The sequence below is a fragment of the Apostichopus japonicus genome, chromosome 14 (genome assembly GCF_037975245.1).
Source record: "Apostichopus japonicus isolate 1M-3 chromosome 14, ASM3797524v1, whole genome shotgun sequence".
Taxonomy (NCBI): domain Eukaryota; kingdom Metazoa; phylum Echinodermata; class Holothuroidea; order Aspidochirotida; family Stichopodidae; genus Apostichopus; species Apostichopus japonicus.
In genome coordinates, this window is record NC_092574.1 from 7,463,871 (window position 1) to 7,485,659 (window position 21,789).

The 21,789-nt window shown below is 38.5% G+C and overlaps 1 protein-coding gene across 1 annotated transcript in view; it reads left to right on the forward strand.

Annotated features, from left to right (window-relative positions):
- Positions 1-21,789, forward strand: part of LOC139979937 (gamma-aminobutyric acid type B receptor subunit 1-like) — a 104,917-nt gene that overhangs the window by 78,323 nt on the left and 4,805 nt on the right. Inside the window, exon 15 of the mRNA XM_071991191.1 lies at positions 139-3,393. Coding sequence (XP_071847292.1) covers positions 139-963 — 825 coding nt within the window. The 3' untranslated portion in view covers positions 964-3,393. The remainder of the gene's footprint in view (positions 1-138; positions 3,394-21,789) is intronic.

Sequence of the window (21,789 nt, forward strand, 5' to 3'; positions counted from 1 at the left end):
CTGAACCAATTCTTTAATGATTGAAAAAAAGGTGATGCAACATTTACGTTGATAAATTAACAACCTCGGATTGTGAACGTAAATGTGCAAACGTATATGTTATTGATGTAGCCAATACTCTGTATTTCATACACACAGATGGACCACAAAATCGCTCAGCTAGAACAAATTCTCCGTCTTCTTGATAAAGGTGGCACACCGGAAGTGTTTTCCAAATCGAATGTAAACTCATCTCGCCATCATCATGTCCTAGTATTAGAACAACTTTTAGAACTACCCGAGACCTCGATCGATAACACCAGCACAGACGATAAAGAGGATACGGAATTCGAGTCGGATAACACTGATCACCTGACTAATCACGTGGGAATAACTGAACATCGGAAGAGTTCTAATTCTGACAGCGATGACGTAACAGAAACGAATAGATTATTTGTGACTTCGAATTCCAGAGATTCAGAGGTTTATATTTCATCAGATGGAACAGCGACATTCACAGAGAGCCGTACTACGAGCTCTGGAAAGGATGTAGGATTACAAACACTACAACTGCGCATGACTGATAATATACGTCATGAAAGGCGCTATAGTTTCGATAGGGATGCAGATGAAGAAACGTTGAGAGATTTTGAAGAAAATAGGCGGGAAAGTTTATCTTCACTCTTTGATCAAGCTACAGCAGCTGAAAGTGATTTTGATAGCAATAACGACTGTGAAGGTGCTCAGACTAATAACGAAACTGGCGGTGAGTTTATAGGCCAAGAACGTCCGGAGATCGCTATAGAACCGCATATAACAAAAACTGATGTGGCAGAACAAAATGACAGGGTGGAACCTGGATTTGCAAGAGTTACCTCGGACGAGATAGACGAAGAGGTCAAAGACTTGATTGAGGAAATGCAGCAAGTTCAACGAAGATTATTACAAGTTAATGGAAATACTAGGATGATATACTATGTATGAATATTCATTAAACTTAGTCCTGACGTCACAATTTCGGACGGTCATACGGCACACTGGAATTCAAAATGGAGGTTGTGACCCCCCCCCCCTTCCCCCTTTTTTGTGAGGGTCACTAAATTATTATATTTGGAATCTCAAAACTATTTCGGAGGATTGCAAAAACATGCGGAAGACGGAAGAAAGAAATTGCTGATATTTATGGGGTAGCTAGAAAAATTACTACATAAGTTGCAAACTATACCAAAATTGTTGAACTGAATACCTATACTTAATACTCAAAATGGATGCCTCCTCCCTGTAGACCCCTTTTCCAGATCACAACAAAGCTATACAGACCCCCCTCCCCCCCCCAACAAAAAATGCTCTGATAAATGAAGACAAGATGTACTGAAAGTATGTCTCCTTCCCTCTCTGGACCTTTCTCATTCTTGGTCATCATCAACTGTTTAATTTCCATTTTTATGGGAACTCCAGATGTCTGTATTCATCTACTCTAATGGATTAGATGAGGTTAATAAAACTCCTTCACACAGGAATAAAGGACGGACATCCCCAATTTGTCGTTTAAAACTAACAAGTAATATCAGCCACTCTTAAAGCCTCTAACATTTTATTCATTTGAACCAATAAATTCTTCTCACAGATTTTTGTATCTGCAGATTGACCTTGGCAAAACAAAGACACAACGGTAAGGCATTTCGTTGATTCGATACATCTGATATGCGAGAATTCTAGCCGGGCGCGTAGCCGGAATTTTCCAAGGGAGGGGCGAAACTGTAGAATCGGCATTGCAAACTATCTAAGCGTAGCGCCACCATGATTTGCGCAAAGCGTACACGAAAATTTTGGCTGAAAATGCCTCCCAGATCGCTGGAAATGGCACTTCCCAGGCCTTGTAGGTTGCATCTTAGCATTTTCTCTTTTGAAAATACTAGCGATATCACATAAACATTAAAAATTAAAATTAAAAATAAACTCAAGGGGGCGGCAGCCCCCTTCGCCCCCACCCTCGGCTACGCGCCTAATTCTAGCCAGTTTTCAACGTCCTATGAACTGCAAGGTGCCTCTTAGGGAGGGAAAGGTTTTTATTTTCAGGGTTCGATTAACATTAATAAAGCAAACCAAATTAACTAGCTGTGGAGGGGATAAGGGGGGAGAGGACAGGCAACAACTATTTAAGGAGGGGAAGATTTTGAACTGAAGTTTTTGTCGCTACAGGGCAATACCTTTAATGTCCACATCTCCACCCCCCTCCCAACCCCCTTCAACCTTTGCATAAAAATACCTTGCATTTAGGCCTAATTAAAAAACTAAGCTATAGTCTTTATTTGCCGTCAGAATGTATCATTTGGTGCCAGAATTCCCCTCCCTCACCTCGGTAGGTTATCTAGTGTATAACACTGAAGGAAACATGATTACCCCGTGACCCGACATGACTCAATGTCCCACAGGGCAGGGACAACAATAACGACGTCAGTTGGACCTGCCTGTCCAATGTTTATCATCATTTATATCACTACGAATCAGTTTCAAGGTGCAATATAACGAGCTTTCAGAAACATAAAGTTACGGCGAGTGTAAAGCTGTTGAGAGATACAGCTGATTGCCTTGTAAATAAATTTAGTGGTATTCAAAATCTTAAGAAAAAAATTTTCAATAAAAATCATACAGAAAAATAGAATACTTATCACTAGTTATGTTTATTTGTATAATAAAATTTTACTTATTTGTTTCCTTTTTTCTACATGAACAATTCATACGTCTTTTATCTCTAGCTTCCTCTGTATTACCACCTTTAAAAAAAGAAGAATTTTATATATTTTTTAAGACATATTATTATATATCTTCCTAATTCACAAAGCTAAAACCCCTACTAACTATTGTTCTATTTAATTCGTTAAAAGAGAGAAGCACTTCTTTAAGTTAAATTAGCATTACATTTGTCAATAGCTGGGCAATATTGTCAGCAAAATTTAATTCAAAGTTTGTGCGAACAAACGAAACAGAATTCCTAAATTTGTTATTCTACTTTGCAAGAAGTAGCTACAACATGTAATAGACATAAGTTATAGTCATAACTGTTCCTAAACTTTCTGCATAAAATACTTTTTTGTTCTTACAAAATTGAACAGGCAAGAAAGGGTCAAAGATATTTTTTAATTATTTAATAGTATTATTTTTAAATGTTTGGGTTAAACGGATTCAAAATTTCTAGCGAAACTTGAAATAGTTGAAAGGAAAAAAAATCTTGTCCTATTGTGAGTTTATCTGAGGAGAAGATAACAATTCGTTGCAGAATGTCAAGGGTCACAAAACATGATTTAATAAATATACAGACATCAAAATCAATGTCCTCATGTTTGTCTTCTTTTTCTTGAATATCCTTCACCTTTGTGGTAGTGGGTGCGACATAATCTCCAATCTCCAAAGGTAAAGGATTTCGTTCGTGAAATCGGTCACCACATTTTTGAAGCTATTTATTTCGTCACCTCTGTATGAAAAAAAAACTGTAGCATATTAAAGCGCTCCTGTCAAGGAGAGGGGTAGTAGCCATCACACTTGGCCGCTTGGGAACCTTGTCAGGGGGAGGGGCCGCGCATCTCAATTTGCCCGCGTGTGAACCTTGTCATGGGGAGGGGGCCGCGCTACTCGCATAGGTCACTTCGGATTGCCTGCGATCTCCTTTGACATAACTCACTTACCCACCCAGGGATTTAACCGTGCTGATCAGTCGTATCACAGACGGAACTACCAATTACACCAGTTTGGTTCCCAAGGAAATAAACTTCGTTTCTTACCTTTATACTTCTGCTTGTCCCAAAGAACAGAAAATTAAAAGGCTCTGCAGGGGGCTTGAACTCTTAACATTGTGTTTGTCTGTCTCTCTCATTCCACAGCACTAACCACTGCGCCACAGCAATTGTTTCCAATATTTCAACTTCAGAATGGATGGAGGAAACTGCAAAAGTAATCATTTCATAACAATATAGCAAAGATAATTTACGATCGGTTTAGAGACTAAAAGTGAAAATAATCGGTTTTTCAGATTTCCGGGGAATATGGAAACTTGTTCAAAGCTGTCACTGGACCAGGGATGTGCCCACGTATCCAAAGGGCAAGTATATGTCACGTCCGGTTCATTTGTTATAGGGGGTTCAAGGTCAAAAATGTCGTTCCTTCCAAAAAAGGTCAAAAATCGTGAGAGTGATCGATTTCCACGAAACATGCAACGATGAGGTGTGAGGTCATAAGGAAAGATCACCTGAAAACTTTCGGCCATGAGGTCACCGGGTCAAATGTCAATCACAGGTCAAAAATTTAATTCATCAATTTTTTTTTTATTGGATATGGTAAGTCAGACCACCAAAAATGGTCATTTTTTTTTTTTTTTTGCTGACCTGAGGTCATTTCAATCTAAGATGGCTGCCACTCAATGTTAACCCCAATCCCTAGGGTTAGCTTGGGATTAGCATATTCGACTCCTGTGTGTACACGATATGGTTTTTCAGGACACAAATTGGTGTCATGATGTTACTCGATGCGTACTATCACGTGATGATCTTATACTTGTTTCAAGTCGGGAACCAAGGGGGTGTCCCCAAAAACAAACAAGGAAAGGGGTTATGCAGAGGGGAGTTGTATATTTGGGTTAGGAGAAACCATACCTACAGTTTCAAGACATAGTTGACGCTTCACATGCGCCATGCAAGAGCTAGGCCCCTTCAAAGGAGGACACATCATGTGGATATGTGGTAAAAAGCCGACATTTAGCGAAATCATGTACCCTAGAGCCTGTGGCCTCGGACTTGAAATTGACAGTGCACCCACTTATGTGTGTCTGCTACTCACTACTGATAACTTGGCCTGATTTCAGTTCGATCTAAGGTGGTATATAAAACTATTCATATGTAGACGTCGGCGCAGGCGTCCCTGTATAGGGTAGCAACTACCGGTGAAAAACAACTATTTTTGAGGTGGCCTCCAAAACGTATAGACTATGCCCCCTTCCCGATAATTAATGCTACCGTAAGGGTTGTCTACATGTACCTAAACTTGCGTCTCCCACATAACAAAAAATTAGCCCTGTCATATACCCTCAGTGGAAAGGGAGGGGTACCAAAAAGAGGTACTTTTCAACTTTTCAAAACAAAAACACCTATTTTTGGCGCAAATAGAAATAATATAGACAAAAAAGCCTTTCCCGGTCAGATAATTATTACACGAAAGTGATGTATAACGACAAGGATGTCTTCTACTCCACGTGTAATTTTACCCCTTGCAATTTTTGCCAAAATTGACCCGAACTCGATTTCGCCCAAATGACGTAACAGGAGTTAATCGCAAAGGTGATAAATGTGTATCTTTTCTGGTAGTTCGCGACATGCTGATTACGAATCTGAGGTTTATTTTGGAATTGGGTATTGGGTTTCAGAGAGGACAAGAGAGGGGATGAAAAGAGGGGGTTTCCCAAATTTTGCACTTATAAAGAACACGTATTTCTATCTTGTACTTTGGGACCCATATCTCCCGAACGGAAGCAGATATGGATCTGGGAGTTGCAGATTTGGGCTCCTGAGCATCGATTAACTCCTGTTACGTCATTTGGGCGAAATCGAGTTTGGGTCAATTTTTGGCCAAAATTGCAAGGGATAGTTACCCTTACGGATTTTTTAAAATCAGGTTTTTTGCCTCCCACGCACTCAAAATACATCCAATTCGAAAATAAACTTCAGATTCGTAATCAGCGTGTCGCGAACTACCAGAAAAGATACACATTTATCGCTTTTGCGACAACAAGTTTTTTCCCCTCAAAAACAAGTACGACGAAAAACTTTTAGGACGAACAAAGGCTTAAAATCTTTTGTTGTCCCTAAAAGTTTTTCCATTTTCTTTTGTTCATGTCAAGTTGCAAACTGAGCGAAAAAAGTGTCATAAGAGGGCGCAAAGGCGATAAATGTGTATCTTTTCTGGTAGTTCGCGACATGCTGATTACGAATCTGAGGTTTATTTTCGAATTGGGTACCAACATGAGGTAATTTCTTTAACTTTGCAAGAAAAAACACCTATTTTTGGCGCAAATAGAAATAATATAGACAAAAAAGCTTTTCCCGGTCAGATAATTACACGAAAGTGATGTACAACAAAGACAAGGGTGTCTTCTGCTCCACATCTAATTTTAATGTCGATGGATATTTCAGAGAGGACAAGAGAGGGGCTGAAAAGAGGGGGTTTCCCAAATTTTGGTCATTAAAACAACTTTTGTGACGAGATTCGCAGCGAACTCAATAAATTATCTTGACCAACATGTTTAATGACCTTAGGCCTATGTTATGAGACCATTTGAGTTGTTTCGTTGTAAATGTAATGATTTCAAATGGATATGCATCTAGCATGTCATTGCTAGTTTATTTATTTTTTCAATTAATACGTCGATATATTATGCGGTGTTTGTCCCACATGGCTTGCCATAGACGCACACGGTCGTGGTCAAAGGTTAAGCAACGGAGCGCGAATTATGATCTGTATATAAAGCTCACGAAAGGTTACACGAGCAGTGCAGTTCGCTTCCTGGCAGCCGTTGGCTAACAATTCATACGTAATTGTAATTTGTAGCCTATTCTGTATGGGGGGTAACTGTCAAAGAATGTGAATGACAGATATATCCGCCTGCTCGAAGGTTGTGTATTAGTTTTGTGGAGCAAGTTAGTACTTCACATTGTTTGAGTCAGCGAGCGTGAGAAATTACGCTAGCATATCATATAATAGTATCGCTTAGGCCTAACGATAGGCTAGCTCACGTAGGCACTGGCGTCTATACTAGTTGGAATGCTAATCTAGGCCTAATATGATATTCACTAGACAATTAACGTAAGTTAAGTAAGTCACTTTATATCTTCCGACAAAATACTAGACCTAGCTGGTTGGGCCTAATTACTTTCTGGTTAAGGCTAGTACAGTTAGGGCTAGGCCTAACTTAATTAGGCTAGGCCCAAATGTCTTTAAATTCCTACCAGAGTAGCCTACCATAGCCTAGGCTATGCCATCTAGCACTTAACAGTAACACATCCTCAAGAAACTAACTCGCAGCCGGACAAATTAGCTTAGGATGAAAGCTCTCTCTTTCCTTTTTTTTCCATCATGACAGGCAAGGCCGTTGGTTTCTTCTCCAACTTTCAGGAATAAAAACAATAGTTTCCTCCCTGAAATTATTTTTAGGGGTTGAAACCAACATTTTTCAGGGGAGGAAAGAAAGACGGCTTGGCTGTGGAAAGAATTAATTTAGGTAGTGAAGCAACTGTACGTAGTAAATGTGTCTTGTGATTAAGGAGAGTTTGGTGAAAGAAAGGAACATATTTCAAAGAGACACTTGTACTTGTAGTAATTGAAGAAACTGGTAAATAGGAAAACAAGGAGAGGAACCAAGGAGGGCATACCTATAGGCTAAATTGTCTACTGTATGTTATTTCATTCCCACAATGAATGCCATTACAAGCAAACGACCCATTACCACTATGAATTCTATGCATGTAAATTACCCCATGTTCGCATACAATCCTATGCAAACAATCCGGCCTATTCACAAACACTTTTTATCTTCCAATCACTAGGCTGAACAGTTACGCAAGGAATATACCTGGTCACATTTTCTATTTTCATACTATCACAACTTCCTTTAGCAATATAGCTTACTCTACAAGAATATGCAGTCAGAGCCTACAGAACAACAGTCTCCTCCCTTGAAAATAGTATGTTAGTTTCCTTAACCATGTTATTTTTCACCCTTAACTTTACCTTTCTCCCTTTAAATCTTTTCCTACAGTTATTCCACTTACAACATCTATTCTTTCCACATAGCCTAGCCAATATGCCTCCCATGAAAAACACCTTAGTTAACTCCCCTGAAAATGTTAGTTTCCAGTGAAAACGTACTTGACTCCCCTATGATGTAGGGGAGGTAAGTTACTCAACTTTTAAGTGGGAGGAAAATAACGTTGTTAGGGGAGGGAACAAATGGCCCCAGGCTAGGCCTACCACCAAATGAAAATGGGAAACCTAGGCTAGCCTACCAAAGCGAAGGCTAGATAGAGATGAGGACGAACTAGCCTATCCTAGGCTTCTTATACAAGCAACGGTACTTTGTAAAATGAAATTCTCAAGCAATTAGGCCTAGCTCTGTGGTCTAATTGATGTTAGTGATGGTTCAAGTATGAAGAAAACTCTCCATGCAAGCTGATGTTACCTAGCGTAGGCAACTAAATTGATATACATGTATTAATTTGATCAACTAGCATAATTTTGACCTGAATCTAGGCTTAACAGTATTGGTCCAACTCTCAGGATATCTTTATCAGATCATAGACTTCATTTGATGCCTAAGGCATGATTTTATGGTCTGCAGAACTGTTTCACTGAAACTTTGATTCTTATTAAACCGAATTCAAACTTTGCTAAGTCAACCTCTCATTGTTGAGTAATTGTCTTTAATTTGGTTTTTAATTTGAAAACATTGATTGAAAGTTGTGAGGAACACAACTCATGGTAAACACATATTAAGAGTATTGAGAGATAAGTACAATATATAGTATCTCTGTCCTTGTTGATATAGAATATTATTACACAGGTGCTAGAAGTCATGGAAGCACATGAGGGTTTACCATGAATATACTAGTATGTTGTTGGTACTTGTGTATTGGCTAAAAAGCCAGTTTTCATCTTTGCTAAGTGTACATGTTGTAGCTTAAGTGTCGGTCCTTATTTCACTTGTCAAGTTTCTCGTTTCAAGAATGATGTTTATTTCAGACATTTTTCAATTTTCCAGTTCCTCATGAATGTGCTTGCTAAGTTTGTTTAAACTAGTACATGCTCTCCAAATTGTTTGGCTAATGAAATGTTCTCAAATTGTGTTGAATTCATTCCTTTCAATCAGCTTGACCATTATAGTGAACAATATACATCAAAGGAAGTTTTGGCATTTTACGAAGTACTCCATAGGTTTGATAGCAATGTCTAGTAAGGTTCATTAAAAAGTCATATTGCAAGTATTAAAAATAAACAGGCAGTTAGTAACAAAAAGAGGTACAGTTGTAAACATTCATCAAAAAGGTATCTGCATACGCAAACTGGAAGATGATCTTATGTAAAACTACTAAAAAAAAAATACTAAAATTTATTTCACACCAAAGTTATATATATACATATTGCTTTGATATTTGTCTTTACAGCATTGCATTGGCCACACTGATTCACAAGGAGACTCCATGAACTGTGACTGTAACATCCTGCTGGAGGTCTGAGACATTGAAGATTCTGTAATGCTTCCGTTTGGGTATGCAGTTTACTATAGTAACACAGAAATATTTAAGCTCTGGTATTTGTTTTGTTTATTTCTGCCATTAAACCACAATCATAAACATTTGTTTATACATAGTTATATCAAGGAGGCAGCAGTCAGGGTTGTTTAGGTAGTCAGGGGGAGAGAGGGGAGGAAGGGAGGGAGTGTATAAAAATGAGTCTAGTTGCAATGTCTAGCTGCTTTCCAATATATGAAATCTTCTTATCTTTTACAATACTGTCTCAGGTGAAAGAAGAAGATGAAGAAAATGGAAGTAAAATTGTGAGTCTTGGATGTCTGTAATGAAGCTGGATCAGGTTTAGTACTAGTGGTTGAAAGATCATAAGCTCCACCAAATACGAGAAGATCCTTCAAGCCTGTCCTCTACAGAGAGATCTGGAAGTGCTATCTGGAGGTGATTTAACAGAAACTGGAGAAAAAGTAAGATTCAAGGGAAACACCAGTGTGAGCCAGTATCATGAACATCAGTCTTGTCCTCTCAACAGTTGTTTGTTGTCAAGATCAGTGCTAAATGTTGGAGACACGGTGCCTTAGCCTGTTGGAACCAGTCGGTATTTGGTGTTGTCTGTTTTTGTGCTAAGTGTACGAGACACAGTGCCTTAGCCTGTTGGAACCAGTGGGTATTTGGTGTGTTCTTGTTTTTGTACTAAATGTATGAGACATGGTGCCTTAGCCTGTTGGAACCAGTGGGTATTTGATGTTTTTTTTTTGTGCTAAACTACTATTCTTACAGAAAGGCTGAACAAGTTCCATGATATAGTTTGTACAGAGTGACACATTCCACTCATTCCAAGCAACCATGACAACATCAAAATGAAGCTAATGGTTTCTTAGTTTATTGGCATGAGATGCTAATTAATGTAGTCTGTTTTTGTGCTAAATTATTGAGACATGGTGCCTTAGTATATTGGTATTAGTTTTTAATTAGAAATGTGGGAGACATTTTTGTGCTAAATGTATAAGACCTCAGCCTTAGCCTATTGGAACCAGTCGGTAATAGGTGTGTTGTGTTTGTATTAAATTGATAAGTTCTGCCTTAGTTTATTGATATGAAGTGCTAATTAGTGTGGTCTGTTTTGTGCTAAATTAATGAAATCCGTTGCCTTAGTTTATTGGAATGAATTTGTAATAAGTATTTTGGTTGTCTAAAATTAATAAGACATTGTACCTAGTTTGATGGAACAAGTTGGTATTTAGTGAGGTCTTTTTTGAGAGTTGTTCAAACCAGTGTCCAATAACTTTGATCTGACCATAAAATTCCATTTCTTTCACAAATTGCCCCTCTAGAAGAGTATACATGTTTTGTCTCACGGCTGACAGTTTGGTTGTTAACAGGGTTTGACTTTTTTACTTTTGCTGTTACTTTGAAGAAAAGTGACTAATTTGTTTTGTATTCCTCTCCTTTCATCAGAGATCTGTGGCCTATGTTGCTCAACAAGCTTGGATCCAAAATGATACCGTGAGAGGAAACGTTCTGTTTGGTAAAGATCTCAACTCCACCAAATACGAGAAGATCCTTCAAGCTTGTCCTCTACAGAGATATCTGGAAGTGTTATCTGGAGGTGATTTAACAGAAATTGGAGAAAAATTAAGTTCAAGGGAAACACCAGTGTAAGCCAGTATCATGAACATCTTGTCCTCTCAACAGTTGCTTGTCAAGATCAGTGCTAAATGTACGAGACACGGTGCCTTAGCCTGTTGGAACCAGTCGGTACTTTGGTGTCGTCTGTTTCGTGATAAATTAAAGAGACATTGTGCCTTAGTTTGGTGGAATGAGTAGCTAATTAGTATGGTCTGTTTGTGCTAAATTGAAGAGGAGTACTGTGATAATTTGTTGGTAGTTAGTGTGGTGTGTTTGTATTAAATTTATAAGTTTTGCCTTAGTTTATTGACATGAGTTGCTAACTAGTGTGGTCTGTTTTGTGCTAAATTAATGAGACCCGGTGCCTTAGTTTGTTGGAATCATTTTGTAATTAGTAATTTGGTTGTCTTAAATTGATGATTGTTGCCTTAGATTGTTGGAAAGAGTTGCCAGTTAGTGTGGTCTGGGTTGTGGTAAATAAAAAAAGACAGTTGATTGTTGTCAAGATCAGAAAACTCAAAGATGAGCTGATTTGATGGAAAAACACCAGCTAAGCTGGAAAGCTGCAATATACAGTCAAGGTTAGTCATAAGAAAGAAAAGTTCATAAAAATGTAATATATATTTAATTATGTTTGTTGGAATTATTTGCTAATTAGTGTTTAATGTTTTGTGCTAAATGTACGAAACTTACTTTGAAGAAAACTGGCTAATTTCTTTTGCATTCCTCTCCTTTCCTTAGGGTTCTGTGGATTATGTTGGTCAACAGTTAGCTTTTTGACATAGCGCCACCCCATCATCCTTCACTCTATGACTTACCCGCCATTTACAAAACGTACGCGTCCTTGGATACCAACACAACGCTGCCGAGTACACTTTCGATTCATAGTGTGTCTCTTCAAAAGGAGTTCCAATTCTTTCCGTCCGCCGTCTTAGGCTGGAGACTAATTCTTTCTGGTAAGTGAAGTTTATGATCAATTTCATTGTATAGAAGCCATTTAAAACCCATAGGGAGGGGCTATTTTGCCAATATGACAACCCCTTACCCACCTATAACCGCCCCCCTAGTCGAAAACCTAAACCTCTCTGATTTTGACATAGACATTAATGACTGGATCCCTGTACAAAAATAGCAGAAAAAGACAACGTCCAATCTACGTTGAAATAAACCCATCTCCTAACTCCAAACCAACCACCAAAATGTCCACTCAAACAATCATTGTATCAGGAATCTTACCAGAACTATCAAAAAACCCAATAAACACTTGCTAAACTAATCAATGAAGAAAAACCAAATGCCATGATCTCAAATATAAACCGTCTTCGTAGTAACGACATCCTAATCACCCCCATGACCCTAAATCTGCAAATATCCTCCTGAAACCATGGACTTAAAAGACTAACCTAGGCAACCCCAAACCAAGAATCCCCCAAAAAGTATGACAAAGAAACTTCTCCATAGTAGCCTGTGGCATAAACCCTGAAATTCAAATCAAAGATATTGAACAAGAACTCAAAGACCAAGAATACACCCCAATACAAACTAAAAGACTCATTAGTCATGCCACAAACAATACAACTTGGAAAGTAAAAATGACATTTGAAGAACAAGAGCCTCAACAATCCCTAATCAAACAAGGTTTCTACTTAGGATACTCTAAACACAAAACAGAAGAATACCACGAACCCCCACAAATCACTCAATGTTTCAAATGTCAACTTTTTGGACACACCCACCATACTTGCAAAAATCAAACCAGATGTCTCAGATGTGGCAAAAACCACAGAGTTAAAGACTGTCCCAAACCAAAAGAAAACCCAAAATGTGCCAATTGCTCAGGGACTCATGTCGCCCTTTACAAAGGATGCCCAAATTTAAAGAAGCTAAAACTGAAGCTAATAGCAAACAACAAGAACAAAGAACCTACGCAAATGTAACCAATTTTACCCCTAAAATTGAAATAACAAATAAAATCGTCACTGAAGAAAAACTTAATATCGCAACCTTTGTAATTGAATTAGTACAATAAACCTTCCAAAAAGCCAACATTAATATTAAATCTGACGACCTTGCCAGTTACACCACCGTGTTAGCACTAAAACACCTAAACTTAAATATCCCAGAAACTGTAATTATGGAACGTCTCCACCAACCTTCAATATTTAGCCCTCCTCAATCACCTACATGACAAGCACACTCCCTCCTTCGGTCAAGTTCCTCCACCTAAACATCAACAGTATCCTTCCAAAATTAAGCCTCCTACTTAGTATATTCGCCAACCACTCCCCGGATATCATTCGTTAAACGAAACTAAACTAAATACAAATTCCCACCTTAGCATCCCTGGTTACCAAACTTTCAGACACGATATCTCTTGCTCTATGGGAGGAGTACTTATTGGTGAAAAAAACAACCTCAAAGCCACCCTCCTCCCAAACAAACCCACACAATTGAAATTGTACTCGAAAGAGACAATAAACCTCTCCACATTATTAGCTATTATAGTCCCCAAATGAGCCCATATCCACAATCAAAAAAAGTTCTAATAAAAATACAATACTACTAGGAGATTTAAATGCCTACCACATCATTTTTGGTAGCACCAAAATATCTGAAAAAGGCATATCCCTCTTAGAAATATGTGATAAACACAACTTAACAATAATTAACCAAAATACCAAAACTAGGATAAACCCAATAAACAATAATACTGAACTACTTGACTACGCCATAACCTCAAACCACCTTGCAACTAAAACTCATTCGATTCAAATCCTAGAAGATGACCTAATCAGTGACCATTTTCCACTCCTTTTTTAGCTAGACATAAACCTCAGTCGCATCCAAAATAACGAATTAACGTATAATTACAATAAAACAGACTGGACATCATTTAAAAAGGGATCATAACAAACAACACTATTGCCAATTACCACAACAACAAGCTAAATTACATCGGCATATATTGTGACAGCATTGCCCAACATATCTTTAATACCTTCAAAAAACACTGCCCCTTAAAAACAAAACAGAAATCCAAAACTAAATAGGAATATTCTTACACTAAATAACTCAGATGTCGCCTACATAGAACCTATATGATCTCCCCAGATCCAACTCAAAAAACCTAAATTAACCAACCTAAAAAACAAATAAATAGACAAATATCGGCGGTCGACCAAAACCGAATCCAAAACAAATGCGATTCAATCATGATTGACAAAAACCCAAAACACTTTTGGAAAAATTAAAAAAATATCATAAACCCATTACAACCCAAACACAGGTAATACAGACGAATGCCTTAGAGATAAAGTAGGTAACCTCATCACAAAAACTTAAGACCAAATAAAGCTTAGTGAATCATACTTGAAAACTATATTCAATATCTTATATGGCCCTCCATACGATAACAGATTCCAACACAAAATAGACCGTACAATTATCTGTAATGCAACCAGCTTTATCCCCGACTTCTAAGGATGTCTCATCAAAAACATCCCTCTACTCAAAGAAATAGATATACATGATTGGTATAGTGCCACTGAATATGCAAAAATGCCTCCTCCCCTGGTCTTGAAAACATAAATGACCTAATGCTAAAAGATTTCCCTCCGTTGGCCTCCGATATTCATTAACTCTCATATTTTCCCATTATTTAACAAACTCCTTAGACTGGGTCATTTCCCAACCCTGTGGAAATACGCCAAAATGATTTTACTACCGAAACTAAGTAAAGACACACCAAAATTCAAAACTATCAACCAATTAGTCTCCTACCAGCCTTAGGTAAGATTTTCAAAAGAATTATAGATAACCGCACCAGAAACCACCTTGAGCAAATTAATCACTTTGCCAGTATCAATCAGGCTAATTCCGGGCACACAAATCTACAATAAACCAAACTTTCCACCTTTCCAAAGAAATTCGCATCGGCTTCATAAAAAAACATGATACCACTGCCCTCTTCCTTGATGCCGAAAAGGCGTTCGACAAAACTTGGCACAACGGCATAAGAATTTAACTACTTAACTTTAATCTCCCCTCCAATTACACCAGACTTCTTTCCTTAGTGAGCGCAATGCCAAAATATGCTACAAAAAACTAACAATCAAAACCTATTCCACTTGGTGCAGGTACTCCACAGGGCGCTGTTCTCAGCCCCCTCCCCTGCACCCTATTTCTTAATGATTTGAACATCCCCCCTATATCTAAATGCAACTATAGTCAGTACACTGACGACATAGCCATTTGGAGCACCAGTAAAAATATCTATATGACGGAACTAAATATTAAAATATTAAAATTACACGTCTCGAAAATTGGTGCTCGATGTGGAGAACAAAAATATATCCCTCAAAATCTAACCTAGCCAATTTCTCCATAATAAACTCAAAATACCATAACCATATTTCCAAAATTAATCTTTTCAACACCTCAATCACTGCTACTCCTAATGCAAGCTTCCTTGGTACCACTTTCGATAGCAAATTATCGTTTAATCTACTTTGTAACAGAACTGCAGGACGTGCTGGTTCCAACTTAAATCCATTCAAATCCTCTCACACAAATATAACTTCCCTCCTAAAACAGTTATCCAAATCTATAAATCCAAAGTATAAATGATTCTCAGTTACGGGTGCATCTCCCTGCTTACCATCTCTAATCCCAATAAACAAATTTTAAACAGAATCCACACCACAGCTTATCGACTCGCACTCAAAATCCCTACCTATATTGCTACTTTGTACGTTCTCCGTGCAGGAAACACAAAATCTACTTTCACCCGACTTGAAGAATTCAACACCAAGTTATACAAAAACAACCTCGAGAACGACCCTTTGATCGAAGACCTCCCCCTGAAATACAAAGTCGCAACAACTCACTACCCAAAAACCAAACCCTTTCTGTATTCACAATTGTTACTACTTAAAGTCTCATTCCATTAAAAAAATCCTTTCCTAAATGGGTCTAGGCCCAAGTATACTTATATATACAGATTATATTGTTACTAAACAATAGAAACCACTCCCTACCCAAACAATAGAAACCACTCCGTCTGCACAATTCTCAGTACTTAAAAAATTCCTCTCCTTTAGAAATCCCTCCCTAATTGGCTCTTCGACTCTGATCTCGGGTATGATTATGGCTATCCTGTCCAATGTAAATATATAAGACTTCATTTACCAGCAATTCCCTGACTGAACATAGACAACCTTTCCAAGAAAAAAAAATGTCTATTCTATAAAAACAAACTTATTATCCCCCGTAGGACCTCTCGCCAGGTCGACCAGGGGTTAAACTCCTTTTGATTTGATATCAACAAGAACAAAAACAAAACTTTTACTCGAATTAAAAAAAAAGGTAACTAATTTCATTTATATCATTTCATTTATTTATTTTTGTTCTATTTTAACATAAGTATGACATATGACATAGAAGGAGATAAGAAACAAAACTTGTGAAAGGAAGTGTACTAAAAAACCCTATAGGGCTTGTCGGGTAGTGACACTCCCTAAATGATGTGGAAGACATCATGATTAGATTTTGGTTTTATTTAATCAATAGGTGGAGGTAGAGGAATTGGACACTCTTGCACAAGATATCAACGGCTTGAAGTACTCTGCTCAGGTGGCCTCCATTCTAGGTATGTACTTAATAATAATATAATAATAATCATAATAATAATAATACTATTCAATTTACTATGTTTGGAAAGAAACTTTTTGCTGCTTTGGATGAAGATTAAGGATTCTTGTTTTTCAAAAGGCAAAATGCAAGATGGACTATATATGAAAGGATGAATACCAAAAAATTAAGAAAAGAAATTGGGGGGGGGGAGGGGGAATCAGGCAGAGACCATCATGTCACTACCCTGTTAATTTTGTGTAGGACCCTGGTTAATTTAAAAGGAAGAAATCCCTTTAGTACCCTTGAGTTTCTGAAAGGTTTCTTCTTTGGGATAACGGTGGAGAGACATATCGATGTTCTCTTTTGGGTCTGATCGTCAGGAAAATGCAGATTAAACTGCCGTGTCCATTTGGAACCTGGGAATTGAACCCTGCTACTGGAACAAATGTATTCCATCAGAGCATAGACAATGATTCAGAGAAATATGGCCTTTATATTAATAATCTGTTGTTTTCTTTCCCAAATTTTTCTCTTTGGTTAAACAATGAGTGAAAAGATTCATTCGGTTGGAAGCAGCACCGCCCCTTTTCACACCTTTTTTTTTGGGGGGAGGGGGGGGAAGAGACCTATTAGCCCTTAGGGTCTGAAAATATTACAATAGGATTATTGTAGTGGACAGGACAGACAACAGTTATTTTTGCTTGTAGCTGAATGTATGATGTCCAGGGATCACAAGGAAGTATCAAAAGCCCGATCAAAACTGCCGTTTTTTGTACTATCGAAATTTGTCAGAATAAAGAAATTGAAAGCCAAAATATAAAGAGTTTATCTGGCCTTGTAGACTGCGATTGAACCAGTCTCTGTCATCTACAAATAATAGAAAGTGGGTATCCATTTCTGTTTGTGACAGCAATAACAAAAAATGACTGCAAATTAACAAGTTTTTGTAAACTTTCTCTATTCAGGGATTCGAATCCCAAATTCCACTCGAATTTACCCCCCCTACTTATGAACTGTCACGTAGCTCAAGGTGACAAACTTACTACAAAGATGAGAATAGGCCTTAGGTGGTTCCTAATTCAATGACGTTTCTCACAGTTAATTGAATTGACTTCCCCCTCCCTCCGGATTATCCTCACCCATAGAAAATACCCTCCACCCAAGAATACTTTTAAAAAAAAACCATAGCTTACCAAGAACCTCTCTGCGTTCATTTTTCAGATTCCAATGAACCTTCCATCAGCAAAGGAACGGCGCAACTCGGTCTGAAGGACAATCGACCGCTGGCGGAATGGCTTGACTGGTACAACGCCAACCAGCCGGACCTGGCCGCCAAGCCCAACTTCACCACATTTCCACTGGACTTTAAGCCGTCACCGTGCAAACCGCTCTTCTTTGACATAGCTCTGAACCATATAGAGTTACCCTCCTTGGACGAGAAACCGGAACAGAATAAATCGTCCCCGCAGGGGGTCTGGGTGGGTTCCTGCGTGGATGGTGGATCGGGGGTGAAAAGTAACTCTCGATTTGCCACGATGTCGGAAAAAGGATTTCGGAAAAAAGGTCTTTTGTATACATAAGCCGGTAGTATTTGGGAGGGCTCTCACTCTTCTCCTGCATGTGCTGTAATCATCTTTTAAGTTTTGATTTCATTTGTTTTCTTTAGTATAGAAAACTACACCTTGTTGCAATGCAAACACAAAGATGGGGGAAGGCCAAAAAGAATAACACTCACGTTTTTAACATGGCTTGGCAAACAAAATTTGAAGAATATTCAAAATGGGAATTGGAATTTTATATATTTTGGATTTGGTGTTTGTGTGTTTATCTTGTTTAGAGAAAAAGAAGAAAAAAACAGCATCTTTATTTGATGGGGCTTTAAAATTTTAAAAATGGGTTTCAGGTGTTGATTTCTTGGTCTACAAACATTGTGGTGCTTGACTGACTGACACTTTATAGGGGGATGTTAAGGTAACTGAATTTGATATTGGCAGGAGTTATGGATGATAGTTGTCAGGACCAGAGGTGGGGGGGGGGTGGGTGGTGAGGCGAAGGATAGAGAAGGAGAAATGAAAGTGAAGAGGGAGAATCTTTGAAGTAAATTTTCAGTTTGCAGCAGCACAGGTTTACTGCATGAAAAGGCTATATTTAAAGAAACTTTCAATAATGCACTCTTCGTGTATATAATTTGGGGTGTGGTAGTCGAAGCGGGGGGGGGGGGGGGGGTGTGTGATTGAGACAGCAATGAAAGGGAGCAACCTTTCCACATATATGTTGTTTGTGCTATGGTAGTATCGTTTCCTTTTTCAAACTGGAGGGCAAAAAATGTAAAAATTAAGTTATCTAAAATTAATTCAAAATCAGGTTTAGTTAATAAATGAAAGTTAAAGAAAATTTTATTGATGGTAGCAGGGGTGCCATGGTATTGTAAACTCAATAATCAATCAGCCATGGAAGGCCAACTCCTCTTTGTTGGGAACTTGTTGTCAAACAAACCTATGGATTCAAGCCTTGTCTGGCTAAAGTAAGATGGGGTTATTATTTTTATCTAGGAGAAATCAATTCTTTTTCCCCTCATGTTGAAATGGTCTTCCAAATGTTTTAAAAAAAAATGTCCAAAAAGAATGTACCGGTGTGAATTGGATAGCCACCTGGTGTGAAGTAAAAAGGCCATAGGCTTATCCCATATGTACATGTGACTGCTTAGTATCATTAAATAACTGCCCTCCAGGCTGATATTATAAATAATAGAAACATTATAGAAAATAACCGTCTGTTGTCACCCAACCATCTCAATAGTAGATGCAGGTATCACAAAGAATGTTTATGAAATATGTATTGCATGTATCGATTAGTATTTGCATAATAATTTGATGAGGGATAACCTGTTTCTGGACAGGTAGTTGAAGGGTATTAACTGTGGTGGGAGGGATGAAGGTATATCCTGTTCATGAACTGATTTGTCATTAAAAGTTATTTCAAAGTATCACTCTTTTTTCTTCTTTTTACTTCCTTTTTTTTCTTCCTTTTACTTCCTTTTTTTTCTTCCTTTTACTTCCTTTTTTTTTCTTCCTTTTTTTTCTTCCTTTTACATGAGTATTGTAAAAGGAAAAGCAGAGGTTGAGTTTGAGCCAGGAACCTTGAGATGCAAAAGCAAAAGTCTTTACCACTAGACCATTAGGTGGGCCTCTGGTTTCTAAAGCTTTACAAATATTTAAAGATCCTGCTGTTTGGACTTAGTCGTTTTTTTAAAACATTTTCTCCACTACTCCTCCCCCCGACTACCGATTAGCTAGTCAGGGGTGAGGGGTGGCGGCGAACTCCACTTGCCCGCACGTGAACCTTGTCGGGAGGGGGGGGTGGCGGCGAACTCCACTTGTCCGCGCCTTTACCTTGTCAGGGGGAGGGGGCGGCGACCTCACCTTGTCCGCACCTTCACCCCCTCTCACCTTCTCACCTCTCACCTTGGTACTCACCTTACCCACCTGTCAGGAGGAGGGGCCGCCCGCCTTCGGGATTCACCTTATCCACTTGTCAGAACTCCTTTTGCAAGTACTCACCTGGGACTTGAACCGATGCAATCCAAACCAATCGCTTACTGAACGATGGAATAACCAATTACACCATTTCGGTTCCCTCTGGAAAAACTTCGTTTCTTATATTTATACTTCCACTCCCTCCAGAGGGTAGAAAAGTAAAAGGCTCTGTCTGGACATGAACCGCAGACATGATGCTCTGTCTGGGAATCGAACCGGAGACATGGAGTTTGTCTGTCTCTCCAGTCCAGAGCACTACCAACTGCGCCACTAGAACTGTTGAGAATTAATGCTCGTTTCTAATATTTAAACTTCAGAGTCCAGAATGGAATCAGTAAAAGAGCAAAAATATAAAATGCTCTGTCTGGGGTTCGAACCGGAGACATGGAGTTTGTCTGTCTCTCCAGTCCAGAGCACTACCAACTGCGCCACTAGAACTGTTGAGAATTAATGCTCGTTTCTAATATTTAAACTTCAGAGTCCAGAATGGAATCAGTAAAAGAGCAAAAATATAAAATGCTCTGTCTGGGGTTCGAACCGGAGACATGGAGTTTGTCTGTCTCTCCAGTCCAGAGCACTACCAACTGCGCCACTAGAACTGTTGAGAATTAATGCTCGTTTCTAATATTTAAACTTCAGAGTCCAGAATGGAATCAGTAAAAGAGCAAAAATATAAAATGCTCTGTCTGGGGTTCGAACCGGAGACATGGAGTTTGTCTGTCTCTCCAGTCCAGAGCACTACCAACTGCGCCACTAGAACTGTTGAGAATTAATGCTCGTTTCTAATATTTAAACTTCAGAGTCCGGAATGGAATCAGTAAAAGAGCAAAAATATAAAATGCTCTGTCTGGGGTTCGAACCGGAGACATGGAGTTTGTCTGTCTCTCCAGCCCAGAGCACTACCAACTGCGCCACTAGAACTGTTGAGAATTAATGCTCGTTTCTAATATTTAAACTTCAGAGTCCAGAATGGAATCAGTAAAAGAGCAAAAATATAAAATGCTCTGTCTGGGGTTCGAACCGGAGACATGGAGTTTGTCTGTCTCTCCAGCCCAGAGCACTACCAACTGCGCCACTAGAACTGTTGAGAATTAATACTCGTTTCTAATATTTAATCTTCACAACATTAGAAGGCAAATAAATAGAAAATCAAATGCATCCTCTGGTGTTTGAATTCAAGACAAGGAGTATGTCTCATTTTTTTTTCCTGGTCATGAAAATTATAATTAAAAAGCAACTCTTTACCGGACGGCGACAGAGAGGAATGAAATAAAAGAGCTTCCAATACCCCGTGTTGGCATTATTACAATAACGCTTGACCCAAGAGGTTTTGAGAGCACCAACAAAGCTGTGAACATACATTATTTTTCAACCCCCCTTTTCAATGGGGTTATACATAGTAATTTTCCTTACTTTATCATTTTCCCGTTCGAAATAAATAAAAAATAGTACTTTGGATCTTATCAATAAAATCTTTCGGAGGGCTATGCAGATTCCTTTGGGACCACGTATCTCCCGCACGGAAGCAGATATGGATCTGGGAGTTGCAAATTTGGGCTCCTGAGCATCGGTTACCCCCTGTTACGTCATTTGGGCGAAATCGAGTTTGGGTCAATTTTTGGCCAAAATTGCAAGGGATAGTTACCCTTACGGATTTTTTAAAATCAGGTTTTTTGCCTCCCACGCACTCAAAATACATCCGATTCGAAAATAAACTTCAGATT